We start from the raw sequence: 17,500 nt of genomic DNA, 5'->3' as shown, positions 1-17,500 counted from the left end.
TGTGTGTATGTGTGTGTGTGTGTGTGTGTGTGTGTGTGTGTGTGTGTGTGTGTGTACCTGTGTGTGTGTGTGTGTGTTATGAGGAAGGAGCGGGGTATCCATTCTCTCCCTGAGGCAGATCCTATTTAGCTCTTTGTTGCTTAAATACTCCCAGTGAGCAGGTTCCTCTGAAGCTGCCCTATTGTCTTAAACAGCTGTCCACTCCACTGCGTTTATATCTGCCCACTGCTCTAAGGCTTTCCCTCCGTCTACTACTGTTCCATCACTTAATCACAACAGGGGATTTCTAAAACCACCTTATACTACTCATACTGCTCTCGTATTGCCCCATCTCTCTCTCTCTCTCTCTCTCTCTCTCTCTCTCTCTCTCTCTCACTCTCTCACTCTCTCTCTCTCTCTCTCTCTCTCTCTCTCTCCCCCTCTCTCTCTCCCTCGCTCTTTTTATCATAGACACAAACACATTCTCCTTACCCTATATCCCCCTACAAAGTCAGAGCACAACTTCTCAAAAGCTTTAAGTCAAGCCAAATCATCGTTATTTCTATAATGCTGTAATAACCAAAGTGCTGCATGATATCAATTCAAAATAAAAACCAACAATCTATTAAAGCTGCACAAATCTTGCACCAAGGAAACAGTATGACCGATATATTTAAAACATGGAGGAAAATCTACAATGGGAGGACAGAACAAACCATGACAGAACAGATTAAGGCTTCTTTAAAAAGACTCAAATGCTTGAGAAGGGTTTTTTTTTTTGTTTTTTGTTTTTTTTAATATTCCAGATTATCCCACAGTTGAACTTCCAGTTACCATGCTCCAAGACTATTAGAGAATCTTTACAGTGGGATGCAGTGCTCAAAGTAACACAGAGTATCTCCCTCTCCATCGACTTGGAGAGGCGCCCTGACTGCTATGAGTAAGTGAGCAGAAACTTCTCATGTAAAATCCTGAAAGATCAAGACATATTCCATATATGGCATAGAAGTGTCAAGCTGCATTAATCCATTTGTCATTCATCCAGAACTACTTACACTTCTACACAGGCTACGGATGAGTCCATAGGGGCTGTCTACAGTGACACTTCCCTCATGGCTGGCCATATGGTGTTTGTCAGTGACTGCAGGGTGGTGGGTGCGTTGGGCTTGTATGATATTGAACTGTTCGACGTGACAGTGTTGTACGTCAGAAAACATACAACACCGAGAACTTTGCATGTAGTAGCAGCAGTCCGGGGGGGGGGGGGGGGGGGGGTGATGAAAGTGATTTAAGCGTTTAAGCCAGCGTGGATGGGAGTTGTGAACTGGAGGTGCGTTCTTGGTCTTTTCAATGGGAACTGACATGCTTGCTTTCGTGAACATGCGATTCTTTGTGAACACGTGCAATTCTCTCTCTCTCTCTCTCTCTCTCTCTCTCTCTCTCGCTCTGTGTGTGTGTGTGTGTGTGTGTGTGTGTGTGTGTGTGTGTGTGTGTGTGTGTGAGTGATATACAGTGCTCAAGAAAGACAGAAAGAAAAAGAGGCCCCTCCAATAAATCCATATACATAAACATTGGTACCGCTGCCCAGAACGGCGCACATGACGCGCTATGGAAACCAAATTAAAAGGAGCTCTATTATAACCCAAGAATAATAAGCGGGAAAAAAACGACAAGAAAAACAAAGGGATGCTATAAAGGGCATTTCGCTTTAGAGCTTTATAGAACACTTTAGTTAATATTTCATAGGCAGAGAAGCGCGTGGCGCAGAGACAGAGAGAGCCTCTAAACTTTCATTAAACAGGCTATTTCGCTGGGAGGGAATTTCAGCGCCTTTCACTTTTTCATGACTTTTATTGCAATAATACTGATATCTTTTTCCCTCTCGACCCCTCCTCATTCGGCCCATTTCCTTCTCGCCGTCTCTCTCACTCTGTGCTTTTTAAAATTTGGTAATAAAAACATACTAGATCCTTTTTAAATGCACTATTACTTATCATGGGCTTTTCATATTGTAGCATCACGGGCGTTTTAGAGCAGCCATAAAAGTGCGTCATTTATTATTCAAAAGCAACGTCGTCTTTTTGCATATCGTCTAAGCGTCTAAGCGCGAGCCTGGCAGACTCCCATTTAAAATGTTCGGCAAAATTGATAACGGCAGACACATGCAATAAAAACAGCGCCAGGGGCAGGGTGGCACGCGCACCCACTCATATGCAGATCTCCGTAATTACTCGAACAATTCGCCAACTATTCCTTTATTTGCTCCATGATAGAGGGATTTCACGCTTTCACGCTTTTAATTCAGTTTTCGTAGATCTATTGATTTGATCCCCTGGTCCAAAATGAGCCGCACAGGTCACCTCTAAAGCGCGAGACTCTCTTAGCGTGCCCTGTGCCAGGCGCAACCGTTTGACACAGGGTTGACCGGCCAGGGAAAATGAATATGCGATCATTTATTTATCCCCAGAATAAGAACCTGTGCGTAATCATCACAAAAATGCTTACTTTGGATACACAAGCAACGTTTTGTATTTTTATCTGATGAGCTTTGTTTGTGTGCTAGATGCCGTTTACTTTGTAGCACTGAAACGCCATCCACTTTACGCCCTTCAAAGTGCACAAATAAATATGATGCTTCATTATTTATCCAGTTACAGAGCGCAAATTGCCGATTGCTGAATTAACTCTTGGGGTGGATCTGCACAAACATGTGTCAACACGAAGGCATAAATAATAATAATAATAATAATAATAATAATAATAATAATAATAATAATAATAATAATAAATAGGAGGTGGACCACATTTGTTCAGGACAGCGGCGACGTATGCTTCGTTATAAGTTCCAGGAGTGTTGACATTGTCCTAGTAGTCGTAATTGTTGAGATATAAAATGAATGCATCCTGTCTGATAACGGTTTAAATACTCCTTTGTCCGCGGCTAGGTGTCGTTTTGGGTAGGCCCGAGTAAGATAACAAGGAGCGTGAAATGACTCCACAGAATTCTAACTTTCTAAGTATCATCTTAATGGAGGTTGGGTGGCACGGGAAGACGAAAACACCCGGGATCGTAAGAGCATCAGAGGGGGGGCTGGCGCTAGGAGTGCTAGGACACTCGCCACGGGGGGTGACGTAAACGTCTTCAGCCGCTGGACGAAGGCTTTTCTCCCCGGGGAACGCAGCCCTTCAGCGGCGGCGCACTCGCTAATGGTCTATTAAAATATCAACTACTTCAAAGTAAACGGATTTGGTCCCCGGTAGCTCCATGTCGCTGAAACTAATCAAACGCGGCGGCTAGGCCAAAAGAGCATAATCGTTTTTACGCGGCGGATTACAAGGAACCACTTAGATCTGCTGTCAGCAGATCGGGTGTCCCAGAACTCCTGATTAAATAAGCGCCTGCGAGTGTTCTCCGCGCGCACGGGAAGTGTGCCTTAAACACTGCGCCTTGCTGCGAAATTGCGTCTTAGACCTGACAAGGTTTGCAGTGCATGTGACTAATTGTTTCAATTAAGGCTTATTAAAATTAATAAAATAGAGATAATATTATTTTACAGTCTTCCAAAATAAACGATGTGCTCGAGATCATTTTGAGATTTTTTTTTCCTAAAATGAACAACCACTCAATCAGGTGACAGCAGTTGGCCTAGGTGTTGTAAGACTGCATACGTACAATTATGGGATGGCTTTAGAATGAGTAATGATATTTATCTTATGCTAACGGTACCTTAGACTGTAGAAATGGACTTTACTCACAGCAGTTGAAAATCTTAAAAGATGGTGCAAACATCAGGTGAACACATTTAAGAGATGTTTTATTCTGATTCATAAACAATTATGTTTTATATTGGACAAAATTACAATAACAATCTATCTATCTATCTATCTATCTATCTATCTATCTATCTATCTATCTATCTATCTATCTATCTATCTATCTATCTATCATTGTTAATAATAATAATAATAATAATAATATTGTCAGTGTAGTATTATTAATTAGAATTGAATTATGTTATTAGGGACTTTTCAGTAGCAGAACTTTCTCAAGACAGAAGCAATCAATAAATCACGCATAAATCTGCATTTCCTAAATGTAATATAACCGAGTCCTGAGTTCAGTGACATTCGGTAAGGTTAGGTGTGGGGTCAAAAGCCTTTTCCTTCTGCTTCGGGTGAAATAAAGTCCGCACGGTTTAATACAGCGATGGCTAATGACGCTACTTGCTTTTAATACACACCAGCTCGAGTTTCTCATCGAAGATCGATAGCTTAAATATGAAAATCATCAAATTAGTCTCTACTCGAAAGAGGCTCATCCCCTGATTAGTCTAAACGGTGAGAGAACGGCCATGCGTTTCGTTTACATGCGCGCGCGCACACACACACGCTCGCGCATTCACACGCACGCTCATTCAATTTTGTTTCGTATTTCGTAAACAAGCAGCAATCATATTTTAACTAAGGACTTTAGAGAGGGACAGACCTTCTGTTTCGTTATCACTCTAAAATGAATGTGAAAATACGTTGTTGTTAATTATTGATTAACAAATGATTGCATGCCGATGACAATGTCGGCTGTTGAGAAAAAAAAAAAGGAACTTCTGATCACTGGACCAATATGTGCATTGAGGGCTAAACGGTGTGCGTTGTGAGGGAGTGATGTCACTTCAAAACGCGCTCAGTGCCTTTGCTTGTAATCGCAAAGCATAGTCCAATAGGGAGCGGAGAAGACAGAACCGGCCAATCCAAAGACGCGAGCTAAACGAGCTCGCTTGCAGGGGTGTTTGCGAGAGAGAGAGAGAGAGAGAGAGAGAGAGAGAGAGAGCGAGAGAGAGAGAGAGAGAGAGAGAGAGAAACCTGCAACTGTCTGAAATCGTCCAAGTCCTCCTGCCAAAAGTTTTCAGCCACGGACGAATGCGTCCTACCCGCTTAAGGAGAAGGACCGCATCCGCAGGAACAGCCCCTGCAAGAAGTTCACCCAACCTGGAATTTTCTACGCGGTAGTGTCTGTTGTTTTAGAGTATCGTCTGAGGTCTACATATCTTGACGGTGGAATAAGCCCCCAGGCACTGACAAAGGTTCGGAAGGCGAGGATGGACCGAGCCTCAAACCCCAGCCCCAGTGGCACCAGTCAGACATCCCAGCCAGCTCAACACGAGCCCATCAGTTTCGGCATAGATCAGATTCTCAGTGGTACTGACCAAGAGTCCCAACAGAACACAACCAAAAGCAGTTCGGATAACAGCAACAGTGCGACCGGAGGCAGCTATCAACTGGGCAGTCCGACCGGAGCAAGCGCAACACCGTACACCACAGTAACAGGTACTTTCCACGGCATAGCTGCTCCTTATGAGGGAGCTAGCCCGTACGGGGTGAACGTAACTCTCGCCCCCGGGGGGGTGATAAGGGTTCCGGCACACAGGCCCCTGGCCGCTGCAGTGCCTCCACCCATGGCCAGCGCTGTACCCGGACTGGGGAGCATCAGCTTCCCTTGGATGGAGAGCAGTCAACGCTTCGCCAAGGACAGGTTTGCAGGTAACGGAGATATATTCATACTATAATATTTGATAGCGAATATGAACTGGGATACTTTTAAGACCGCTGACAACATGGTAACGTTGTCAAATGGAATCCGTGCGCAAGTTACGCACTAGGAAGTTTGGGGCCTATAAGAAATCTTTCAGTAACATAATCTGTCTATAGGTTTTAACGTCTAAGCCATTTTACTTTTCTGCACGGCGTCATTATAAAAAAGTTTTTACTTGAAACCAAAAGAAAATGGTGTGTTGCATTCACATTTATTATTGTTATTGCAGTTATTATCGTTTGTTATTATTATTATTATTATTATTATTATTATTATTATTATTATTAGAACTAGTCGTAGTAGTAGTAATAGCAGCAGTAGTAGTAATAGGCCTACTAGGAGACGTAGTAGTAGTTGTTATAATAATAGTATTAATAATACTTATTACTATAATTAGTATATTAATATTTAATTAATAATTATTAAGTAAATAATAATTACTATTAGTAATAGTATTAGTTTGCCGTAGCCCATGAATAACTATTCAGAAAGAAGTCTTTTCCCAAGCAAGGTCTCTTATTCTATAATTTACTGACAGCTGAGAGAGAATAATACCTTTGTTGATTACTTTAATTCAGTACTTATATAACATAATACAAAATTATGTATAATAGAAAATTAGATATTTACATTTGATTAAAATTGTCAAATATATGAAACTGCACAAATGTGAATCACGAAACGAACGTAGGCGGCATTGGCCTGCTGTAGGGGGCAACTACCCATCGGACCTAAGGATCCCTGTGAACATCTTCCTATCTGTTTACATCACTATTGTTTCTATTGTTCAGTATGCCATTATTTACTATTTTTTTTGGTTTTGTACACTGTAATTTATATCGCAGAGACCACACGTGTCGCGCATAGTCTGTAATTTAATCAGTATGGTAAAATAAACTGTTCGATTGTCTGGTCTTCGTCACATGGCTAGGAAGTTCAGTTCTCTAGCCAACTTAACATTAGTAGTGTACACGCTGTTAAGTTGTTTAGTATGGTGAAGACAGTTTTTAAACCGTTAAAACAGCACTTGTTGCAAAAGGGCTGAAAAATTTAGCCTACTCTGTAATTATCAACGTAAAGCTGGAACAATAGGCATAAAACCTAACATCACAAATGTCTTTTATTAATTGGATTTGAGGAACTGATACGTTTCTTGTGAATTATATATTGACTATCCTTATTTATAGTGCATTTATAATGCAGCCTCACTATTTTGCTTGTAGCAAAATGTTTGTATTATTTGTAATCATTCCAAATTCATAAGATAAGATCATATGCTCCGCAAAACACGTTTACATATGTAATGTTCTAATATTCCAGCGTGTTAAAAGAGAATGCAGACAACACGTCTAATTTTTAACGAGTTAAATGATTTTGAGGGATTTACAACGTTAATATAATTAAAACGTTGTCATCATCTCTGGAGTGGGCCAATGTAAACTTTCGTTTGAATACCACTTTGTGACGTGTCGGCGAAATAGTTACATCCATAGTGCGTTTCCTTTATCCTTACCCAGTAAAAAATTCTTGCAGTTATAAAGCAATATCAATATTTCAGTAGGGTTATTTATAGATGCCTATCGGCACTCTCTGTGCTTTTGACACTTTTGTAAAAAGAGACCAAAGCAGCCTAATAAATCAGACACAGATGCACCAAATAAATGCCCATTGTGCATATATATCTCCCCCGAAGAAGATTCCCGTGAGTAACAGCAGTGAATGTATATTTTACGTTGGGTCGTGAGATATTAGCACAAATATCAAAGTTTACTAATTAATTATAAAATTCCTTTTGAGTAAATAGTTATAAATATAAGAACTCGTAAAGCAACTGCGATTCAAGAAAAAGTATCCGCCATCAAATTAGCAAATAATGATAAATCACTGAAATATCTAGTGGCCTATTTCTAAAATCACATCGAAGCGACCGAATAGTGCTTAGCCTTTGTAACTTAAATTCCTGCAGATTTTGGGATAATCAATCGCTGGAATAAATTGCTGAAGGACATAAATATGCCTACGTATAACAAATATATATATTGTGACATTAACAATTTACTCGCAGACAGATGCAGTCGTCAAGGAAGTACTTCAGCAAAGTGATTTCGTAAGGAACGAGGGCCAAAATCTTACATTTTGTCGCTTTTAAACATTTAGGCGAAACGTCGTCATTCGGTACGACGGCACTAATGGCACTGAGTGCAATCTTGTGATCTGTGACAGAATCTTAATGACTCCTTCTCTCCCCCGTTGACGCACCACGCTCGCTGGACAGCGGCCCTGGCGCCTTTCACAGTGGCCAGGCGCATAGGCCACCCTTACCAGAATCGCACGCCCCCCAAGAGGAAGAAGCCCCGCACCTCGTTTTCCCGTGTGCAGATTTGCGAGCTGGAAAAACGCTTCCACCGACAGAAGTACTTAGCCAGCGCCGAGCGTGCAGCTCTGGCTAAAACGCTGAAAATGACGGACGCACAGGTGAAAACCTGGTTCCAGAACCGCAGGACCAAATGGAGGTGAGACCCCAAGAAAGGACAGCTCAGTATGGATGGAATTTAAATAACGATTTATATCAAGTACTATTTAGTACTATAAAGTAGTAATATATATATATATATATATATATATATATATATATATATATATATATATATATATATTCTCTGAAAAGTATTCTTAAAATAAGAGTGGAACAGAGAGACATGAATGCGACAAACCCTAAACAAGGTCAAAAATGTTTTGTATGGACATGCACGATGGGTACTCCATCTTTACGCCACTTCAAAAATTGGTTTTAGTTATAACATATTGATTAAATGTGACTAAATGCTAAATTCCAGCTACACTATAAATTGTTTGGGGGTGAGTGAAAGAGCCCTCGGCTCTTTGGATTAGGATTAGGTTATAATAATCGCAATGCACGAAATGGAGACCTTCCAACGCATGAGTTGTTTCATCTTTCACTACTGCTCTGGGTTATTAATCTGATGGGAATTTAATGATGGACGGTTCAGAGCACAGGCTAAAGTTGTATACGGTTCAAAAATTAGCGGCGCGCAAATCCTAACATTAGCGTCATTGTGAATTCACAAACCTTAATCCTTCTGAAGTGCCGAGTCATGTAGAATCCGCGAACTGCAAAAATGTAATCCGGTAATTGCGAGGTATTTATTGGAAGTCTAATTAGCCCACTTGTGGTCAAGACATAATCGCAAGCTGTAATTACAGAAAATGATCAGCTATCACTTACATACCTGGCATAACTGCCCAACGTGGAGGCTGGGTAATAACTGGACCGTGCCGTGCTAAGCAATCAAACGCGCTGAATAACATATTGCTCATCTAACATATTGATAAAGAGCACATTAATTTACAATTCCTTTCCACACAGTGTGCCAGTGTATCATTCTGACACTTTTTGCGCGCCCCATCTAACACAAAATACGTGACAACGACCCACTCGTCCACCCGATAAGTCATACATTCAAGCGTCCTGTGAACATAAGTTTTATATGGACGTGTGTGGGAAGCGAACGCTCAGGAGGAAGTTCGGGAAACTCTCTCAGCATTTCCTTCTTTCTCTCTCGCGCGCAGACGACAGACGGCCGAGGAGCGGGAGGCAGAGCGTCAGCAGGCCAACCGGTTAATGATGCAGCTCCAGCACGACGCCTTCCAGAAATCCCTGACTGACTCGGTTCCGGCCGACCCGCTCTGCATCCACAACTCCTCCCTGTTCGCCCTCCAGAACCTGCAGCCCTGGGCCAGCGACGAGGGCGGTAAACTCGGCGGCGTCACCGCGCTCGTATGAACGACTGGAACGGGAGGACATTCAGGGGCTCTGGCTGGAAAGTCGACCGGTTTATAAAGTCAGTGACTTTCTGATTTAACGGAAAACCGGGCAAACTCGTGCCGGCCGGCCAACCGCGGGCCCTGCAAAGACCTCCGGGACGTTTTCAGTGCGTTTCTTTACGGACCAGGCTGACTGGAACGAGGCAAGAAATAGCTTCCTTTCCCCGCCAGTTAAAAATGACATATAGTGACCCGTGGAGAGGAGCAGGTCACACTGCAGTTCTCTGGCTCCGAGCTCCGCACTAACATATTGACAGACTGATGCATCACAGCTCTGCTACTGTACCCCTCCCTCTTCCCATATGTCTCTCTCTCTCCCTCTTTATCTCTCTCTCATCACTCCATCACGCAGGGAGAATGCAGAATTAACGACGGAGAGACGCATAACGAATAATAAATAATTCAGAATCCGAGTTGCCTGACCTCCTACGCCCCTTTCGGCAATTTGACCGCTAGTGGAAAAGCTACCAAGGACATAAACGCACAGGCACGGGGGCCTGCTACACCTACCGCAAATCGGGCTAGGCATTACATTCATGGTCACATTCTTACGGGAGGTCCAAGGGCTATATTCTTTCATTTACATACAAAAAGTAAAACTAGCGCCTGTCCTTAAGTTGCTCTTTATTCACAGCTATCATTGCCATGCGTTTATCTATATCCGTCGTGGTTGTTTTAAACGGAAATCAGTGAATGGGAACACACTAGAGTCTCTTATAAAAACGCTGTACAGTTATGAAAACGGTTAAGATGTGATAGAGAGGAAATGTACAGTGAAAATGGTGTTGAATAAAGTGTCTAAAACGTTTGTAAAATGCTCTTACGGGAAACGAGCACACTTGTATTCAAATCTGTGTATTATACACTGTAATTGTAAATAGCCGAAATGTAATTAAACACTCGTTTTTTTTTGTTTTGTTTTTTTGTTTTAACGCGTCTCCCCTCGACTATTCCACTGTCCGTTCCGTTTCTTTTCGATGGAATCCTGGAATTTCCGTCCCTCTCTAGGAGCGACGGAGCCGAGGCTTCAGTCCACCGCCACACAACCGGACTGGCGCACCAACTCTGCGCGTTTATGCCTGCCACAGCAGAGAAGCACTTAGGTCTTCTCGGAGATAAATGCGAGCTCCTACGGGACCATAAACATGCCTTTATGCCCCCTGCCAGCCCCCACCCATCGTCCAAATGCTGACTCTCAGGAATTGACCCGCTCCAAAGAGCTGTGCGGGGGGCAAATGGAGCGGTGTCCATTATAAAGTGATTTAACATGACTTCCAGCCGCATTAAAACACTCCGCAAGGCTGGCTAGGTGAGGCTGGAGTCCAGCCATTCAGCTCTTTGCGGATGGATGTTTAACACGGACGCGTGCCGGCTCCTCCTTGACAAAGCGAGTGATGTGCGTGATGTGCGCCGTTTGACTGAGCGGGAGCCGGCCGCTGAGTGCTGTCTGGGACGGCGGTCATTAATAAACACTCACAGAGCTGCCTAATCCACACAGGAAGTCCTCTGACCTCCTGGACCCCCCTCCAGCCCCTTAGGGATGATGAAATCATTGAGACTGTAGCGCAAGATGGGCTGCGAAACATAGATGCGCAGTATTCTCGCGCCCTCTGGTGGCTAACGTTTGAAGTGGCAAAAATCACATTTGCTTGCGCTTCTACCAATATTAGGGGAAAATAATAATAATAATAATTAAAAAAAAACTACATTTACACTTAAAACAGCACCGGGTATTTCGGTAAATGTCCTGTAGGCGGTGTTGATTGTGAGCTCTTATGACATTAAGGTAGGACCATTGAAAAGAAAAGGTGCTAGCGTCCTACGAGGCACAGAATCTGGAAGGCACTTTCCCCTTAAGCCCAATCAGGTAATCGATAAGAGCCGTCAATTACTTGGTCATGGCATATTGAGAGCTTGAACAGAAAGAAAAAAACCTGGCCTGTCTACGAGTCCCTCAGCAACAGGGACCAAACCTCTGCTCCAGGGGAGCCATGAGATGTTGACCTCTCCCTTCTCTAAACAGACTGGGAGTTCCATAGTTACCTCAGAACAGCTCAGCTCACCTGGCTGAAGGAGCTGGGAACGTGGATGGCAAAACCACCTTTTTACAGGCAAGGCTGTATATTTAGTTCACCCATATGGACGCTGTAAAACACTCAGGTGTTCTAGCTCTACCTCAGCAAATGGGGCACCAACTGTCCTCAGACGATAGTCATTATAAAAAGGGAAGATTAACTACAACAGGGGGAAATGGGCAATTTGAAAGCTGAAAACCTGGCTGTAGCAAACTATACTGAAAACAACTGCAATCACCATTATTTTTTTTCAAAAAAACAAAAACCCTTTATTCTTGTGCAGTAAAACGTCTTATTTCACAGCAAGAGGGTAGGAGACACCAGCCGTCCACATATACACAGAAGACAGAATCGTTTTCCTCAGGTGTACTTCAACCTCTGGTACATTACAAGCGGAGCCGAGTACAGATCAAATCATGCGTAAGATGCACACAACCCTGAAATGTTCAGGAAGAACCCGGATTAACTGCACTGTCTATAAGAGCATTAAAGACAGCTCGGCCAATGCGTCACTCTTGACGGCAGCTTTAACGTGACAGGAATCACATGTGGCCTCTGAATAACCAGAAGCTGGCAGTTTTGGAAACGAAGTAGAAAGTAAGACACGATCCAAAACCAGAGTGATCCTTCCAAAACAAACCCCCCACCCCCGTCACTAAGCCAACCCCAGCAGCCTCACGCAACAGAAACCTAGTCAGAATAAAGTCACTTTTAAAGGAAATGTAAAAAATGATTTTACAGTGGAACTCAAATGGAGTTTTAACATAAAAGAAGAAAAAGATGGGCCGATAATTTAACTGAATAAAATGTTGACTCAGTTCTTTTCCTTCAGTGTCTGTCTCCACTTCCATAGCTCATCAACTATCTGAGGAGGTAAAAAAAAAACAAAACCACATTATTTTGGGTTTAACACAATGCATCAGTCATGTGCAACTTAGTTGCTGTGGGTTAACTTGTCCTCCATTGCAGAAATGATAAATTCATCCCATAGAAAACATTACATTAATTAGATTAGATAGATTTGTTAAGAAATGAATATAAATCAAACTGTGATGAGCAGTAAAAACCAGTGAATACCTTCGCATCGGTTACTTTAAACCCATTCTTCACGTAGTTTTCAAACTTGGGTTGAAGTTTTGGCAGCGACACTCCCTGCAAGCATATACAACACATCAGGAGCCCATCACTGACAACATCGCCACTAAGCCGCTGTCTCCGACAGGACTGTGACCGCGTCTGTGCACATAGCCACTCTTCCTCTGAACCTACGTCAGTAGGAACGCATACAGCATTCTTCATCTCATCAGCAGGCACAGTGATTAAAGTGTTCATTGTGGCCATTGGCGGCAATTAACGGTATGCGGCCCCCTCCCTGTTCGGCACCTCTGTGAATCATCCCAATGCCCGACCCCCACCATGCCCCCAGGTACACAGGTAATTAGTTAATCACTCAAGTCAGAATTCCATATCTGATTAACATACTACTGGTTGTGCGTAATTACGTATAATCACTTAATATTTGGAGATGAAGTGACAGTCTTTTTCTGCACTAAAAAGCTTTCTGTACTCCTACATGACAATGCTGCTTTCTGCATGTTTAGAATGCATTCATCCTTTTCACAATAGCGTCAAAAGAAAAGTGGCGGGGAGGCAACAAACCTTCTCCACGCTAGCCATCATCTTGGCCTTCATTTCTGGAACAGTGAGAGGCGCTTGTGGGGTTTTTGGGGTCTTCGGGCTTTTGGGAGTGGTTGCGTTTTTGGGGGTCTGTGGTTTCTTCTCACCCTTCTTTCCAGAAACCGGTGTCTTGTTCTGTCAAGAGAGCATGGTTTATTAGCTCTGAGCGCAGTACTCAAATCAAAGCAACTACCACGCCCCAGGATCCCATGCAGTGGACAACAGGTAAGTTGAGAGTGAGAGCGAGACCTCTTTAGCAGCTGGCGTGTTGGGTTTGGGCCCTTTGCCATTTTGGGAAGGAGTCTGGGGTTTTGCTTGGGGCTTCTTGGCCTGTGAAATGAGGAGGGGAAAAAAACCACAAACTTGGATTAATTGCCAAATGGAACAAACAATGTGAATGGATGCAGGCACTCAAACACACTCCAAAGAAAATACTGTCACCTTTACAGGTGTCTCCTCTTCACTCTCTTCATCCTCCTCATCGTCCTCCTCATCGTCATCCCTGGAAGAAAGCCAGATTCTCCCTTTATTCAGGATATTACACTGGAATCCAGGTTCAAAAAGAAATATTGAAGAGATGCAGGTATTAAGATTTCAGGTTCTCTAGGATTGCACTCACTCATCCTCATCGTCATCCTCTTCCTCATCCTCCTCCTCATCATCATCCATCTTCATCTTTTTCTAATGAGAAAGAAATGTGCGATTGTTTTCAGTTCTCACTTGTTTAATAATTCTGCCCTAAAACAAAGATAGAGCAACATGTGCACTTAAAAGGACTTACTGAAGACTTCATATTTGAGGGAGCTGCTCTCTTTAAGGAAATCTTCATCTCAGGCACATCTTCCTCATCATCTTCATCAAACGACTGATCTCCTTCCATTACTGAAAAGAAAAGAAAATTCTCAAACTTTAGGAAGAGGGACATAAAAGCATGGATAAATTCAGTGTCAGTCTGCATTTACAGAGAGACTGGTGATTTAATTATGAAATTTACATTCTGATCTCCCAAGTAACAAATGGAAACTACACAAAGAGAGACATCATGGGTGGTACTCACTGACAAGGTGCTGCCCGCTGATGTGAATTGGACCAGACCCAGACCGCAGACGGAAAACGACAGGTGGGCTAATCTCAAACCCACCCAGGCACACCTGGAACAGAAATTTCATGAACAATAGACAATCAGTGCATTTCAAGCTTTTATATATTTTACCAATGTGACCGACAAACCCAAAGATGAAAGGTTGCGACACTCACGCTTGGCAGGGTGGATGGCTTGAGCGTGGCGAGCACGGCTGTGACCTTCTGACCCTCAGCGTCCTGTCCCTCGACCTCCACAATGTTCAGCTCCTCTTTTGTTGATGGATCCACACATGCCTTCGTGGACAACGCTTAATTAGCTTGACGCATAGAGCCATTTTACAGACTTGGACAAATCATGCAGCTGATTGCAACTTGGAAAGCTAAACTACTAAGGAGTCTTGCACAACCGATTCACTGGATACGTACCATCCTGACTGATAACTGATGTTCAAAGTCATCATCTTCAGGGTTAAACGTGACCTCCTTTCCTTCTTTCAGTTCACAACCTGTGGAACGGTTAAACAGTGACAAGTGATGAATATTTTGGTAAAAAATAAATGAAAAGAATATTCGCATCTGCACAAATCTAGTAATTGCTAGTTAGCTAGAGAGCTAATCGGCGCCAGTGCTCCACGTGTTTGAGTCGCGTGCGCACGCGTAGCACCCCCCCCCCCCTTTAAGAGAACATCGAGTCATGACCGGTCGACTACTGACAAAAGTGTGTTGAAAAGTAAAGAAAATATATGAAATACACCATGCTACAAATATCAGGGTTCCTAAAATGTGCCTACGAGCTGCCCAGAAATGTGAACCTTGCGTTGGGTAAGCTAGGTTAGTTATTGATGGTACGTTGCCGACTGAGTCTTGCTCTCTGAATAGAAATGCTGGCCAGACACGAGGAGATCACACTAGCAACATTATTTAAAGCGAAAAATAAAAGCCGCGCCGTTATTAATCTTACATTCGGCGCCGCGGTACGGCGGTAATTCGACAGGTCTGCACGCTAGCCGCGTTAGCCTGCAGGACTTCATCGCGCAGGCCACAGTCGCCATTTTGGCACGGCCATAAAGCGCAGTACACGTGTGTGAACCTCCAGTAGACCTCCTGTACAACAGCGCAAACCTCAACACGTCTACATCTTCGTTTGTATTATTTATTTTGGTCGGCAGGGACGTAGACAGTCAACCTAACGCGTTTCATATCTTTAATATTTAGCACAAATCCCAAGCTGCTAGCTAGCTTGCCAACCATGCTTTATGTTAGCTAAGCTAACTAGGCTTTCGTTGTGCTCGCTAAGAGTTGAAGCTGCTTAACTAATGCAGTATACATGGACATAGGACTTAATTTAACGCATTTTAACACTAAAACGACACATCGCTGGCTAGCTACATCAAATAACACTTCACCTTCTCCCATTCAGCATTTCAGGTTAGAAGCTCTCTATGATACAGCACGCAAGTACAATTAAAAAGTCATACGTACCGTAGAGGAAGGTTTGAGGACCCATCTGCTCGACATCCATCTCGGATTTAGAGTCGCAACTAAAACTATATAGCTGAAGCACCGGTGCAGGGAACTCGCGCGACTGCGCGTGGAGGATCGTGCCGCTGCACTTGGCCGTGTTCACGCCCACACTTGTGGGAGGTCCAAACATGGTCCAATGAGGTATAGGTGACGCAAGATGCAGGTCTTTAAGTTGACTTTATTAAGGAAAATATAATTCAACACGGATGCATTATCACCGGAATCTCCAAAACATAAAATTAGTTACGAGCTTTATAACATGTTCCCTCTGTACATTAAACTAGGCATACTTTACCCATTTAAATGTCCACACTAGCATAGAGAAGGCTTTTTTTCCGCTCTAATATCAATCATCTTCAACCTTTTTAACTCACACACAATCTGTTTAAACATCGTTTCTGCAGGTATCATATATTACTCAATAAACATCTTAAAACTTGTTTTCCAAATGTCCCGAGTTTACCACGCAAACAATCATCCAGCATAAGTTTTTCACTGAACACTCCATACATTTCACTGAACACTCCTTTACCCCTCCCTTTCTCTTTTTTTTCTCTCTCTCTCTCTCTCTCTCTCTCTCTCTCTCTCTCTCTCTCTCTCTCTCTCTCTCTCTCTAAGCACAGGAGTGGCTCATGGTGGGCACGGGAACAGCTCGTGGCTCGTTCATGCAGAGAACATCTAATCTTTACTAACCTTGTCTCTTTCCTTTCTACGTAGACCCTTAGAACATGCCTCACTTTTCCCCGTCATCCTGTAGATTTAGATAGTAGATGTAGGACACATGTATACTCTGTGCTTTCCTCAATAAAGTGGAACTCTCTTGATTCACTACCTTGGTGTCAGTGTCTCTTAACTTCCCCGGATCTACAGAGGACGGAGGGCAGAGGGTAACTTGGAGGAGATCGAACCTGAAGGACTGGTCACTTTGTTTCTAACAGTCTGGTGGCAGAAGTGGGATACTGCGCAGGGTAGGTGACACCCCAGTATTTAATGTGTCTTCTTACTGCTCAGTATCTCTGTGCTTAAATTCAGTTTTTGTCTCAAATAAGGTGGAAGAAGTCATGTCCGTTGCTACGAGCTGAATTTTGTACTTGTTATCCTGCCTGTTGAAAAGGTGGAAGATGTCTCATATATTGGCACGAGCTGAATTTGAACCAGTTTCTAACAAAGACAAAATGTATGTATGTATATATATATATATATATATATATATATATATATATATATATATATATATATGAAGTTAATTGGCCAGAGGCCCGTAGTGTAACTAATTGCACAACTTTAATGTTGTGGATCCAAAGTTAATACAGAATGGAATCAAGCTGATGCTTAAACTAACTTTACAGACATGAGAAAAAAGGAGCATGTTGTGTTTTTATTTATCAGATCCTAATCAGCAAATTGTATGGTCCTCAAACTCTAAGAAATAAACTCAGGAGACAAAAAAAACCACAACAGATGTCTTTTTTTTTTTTTCAAGAAAAGAATTCAGAAATCAGGCAAGATTTCTTTATGTAGGAGTTTCAGTGTCTCACACCGTTTTGGAGAAGGTTTGTTCCACTCTTTTCTTTACAACATTGCAACATTTACATTCATTGATGTTTTAGGGTATTCATATTCATAGCTCTCTTACAATCCTGCCACAGCATTTAACAATGGCGCTAACGTCAGGCATTTGACTTGCCCATTTCCAACACCTTGATTTTTTTTTTTTTTTGTTTGT

The 17,500-nt window shown here is 42.7% G+C and overlaps 2 protein-coding genes across 2 annotated transcripts; one reads left to right on the top strand and one right to left on the bottom strand.

Moving 5' to 3' along the window:
* Positions 1 to 4,674: 4,674 nt before the first annotated feature.
* tlx3b (T cell leukemia homeobox 3b) lies at positions 4,675 to 10,328 on the top strand. The gene is made up of 3 exons (XM_035535259.2): positions 4,675 to 5,517; positions 7,845 to 8,082; positions 9,161 to 10,328. The coding sequence occupies exons 1-3, from the start codon at positions 5,076 to 5,078 to the stop codon at positions 9,372 to 9,374; spliced, it is 894 nt and encodes a 297-aa protein (XP_035391152.1). The 5' UTR covers positions 4,675 to 5,075; the 3' UTR covers positions 9,375 to 10,328.
* Positions 10,329 to 11,730: 1,402 nt separating this feature from the next.
* Positions 11,731 to 15,888, bottom strand: npm1a (nucleophosmin 1a). Its single transcript, XM_027028048.3, has 11 exons — positions 15,733 to 15,888; positions 14,677 to 14,756; positions 14,425 to 14,544; positions 14,225 to 14,318; positions 13,949 to 14,049; positions 13,787 to 13,848; positions 13,609 to 13,669; positions 13,417 to 13,497; positions 13,150 to 13,302; positions 12,568 to 12,642; positions 11,731 to 12,355 (listed from the first exon to the last, which is right to left on the bottom strand). Exons 1-11 carry the CDS (start codon positions 15,770 to 15,772, stop codon positions 12,305 to 12,307), a joined length of 918 nt encoding a protein of 305 aa, XP_026883849.3. The 5' UTR covers positions 15,773 to 15,888; the 3' UTR covers positions 11,731 to 12,304.
* Positions 15,889 to 17,500: the final 1,612 nt, after the last annotated feature.

This window comes from Electrophorus electricus, chromosome 19 (assembly GCF_041902795.1).
Source record: "Electrophorus electricus isolate QZ-2024a chromosome 19, ASM4190279v1, whole genome shotgun sequence".
In the NCBI taxonomy this organism is placed as follows: domain Eukaryota; kingdom Metazoa; phylum Chordata; class Actinopteri; order Gymnotiformes; family Gymnotidae; genus Electrophorus; species Electrophorus electricus.
The sequence above is the reverse complement of the archived record's forward strand: the minus strand, read 5'-3'. Positions and strand labels throughout refer to the sequence as shown.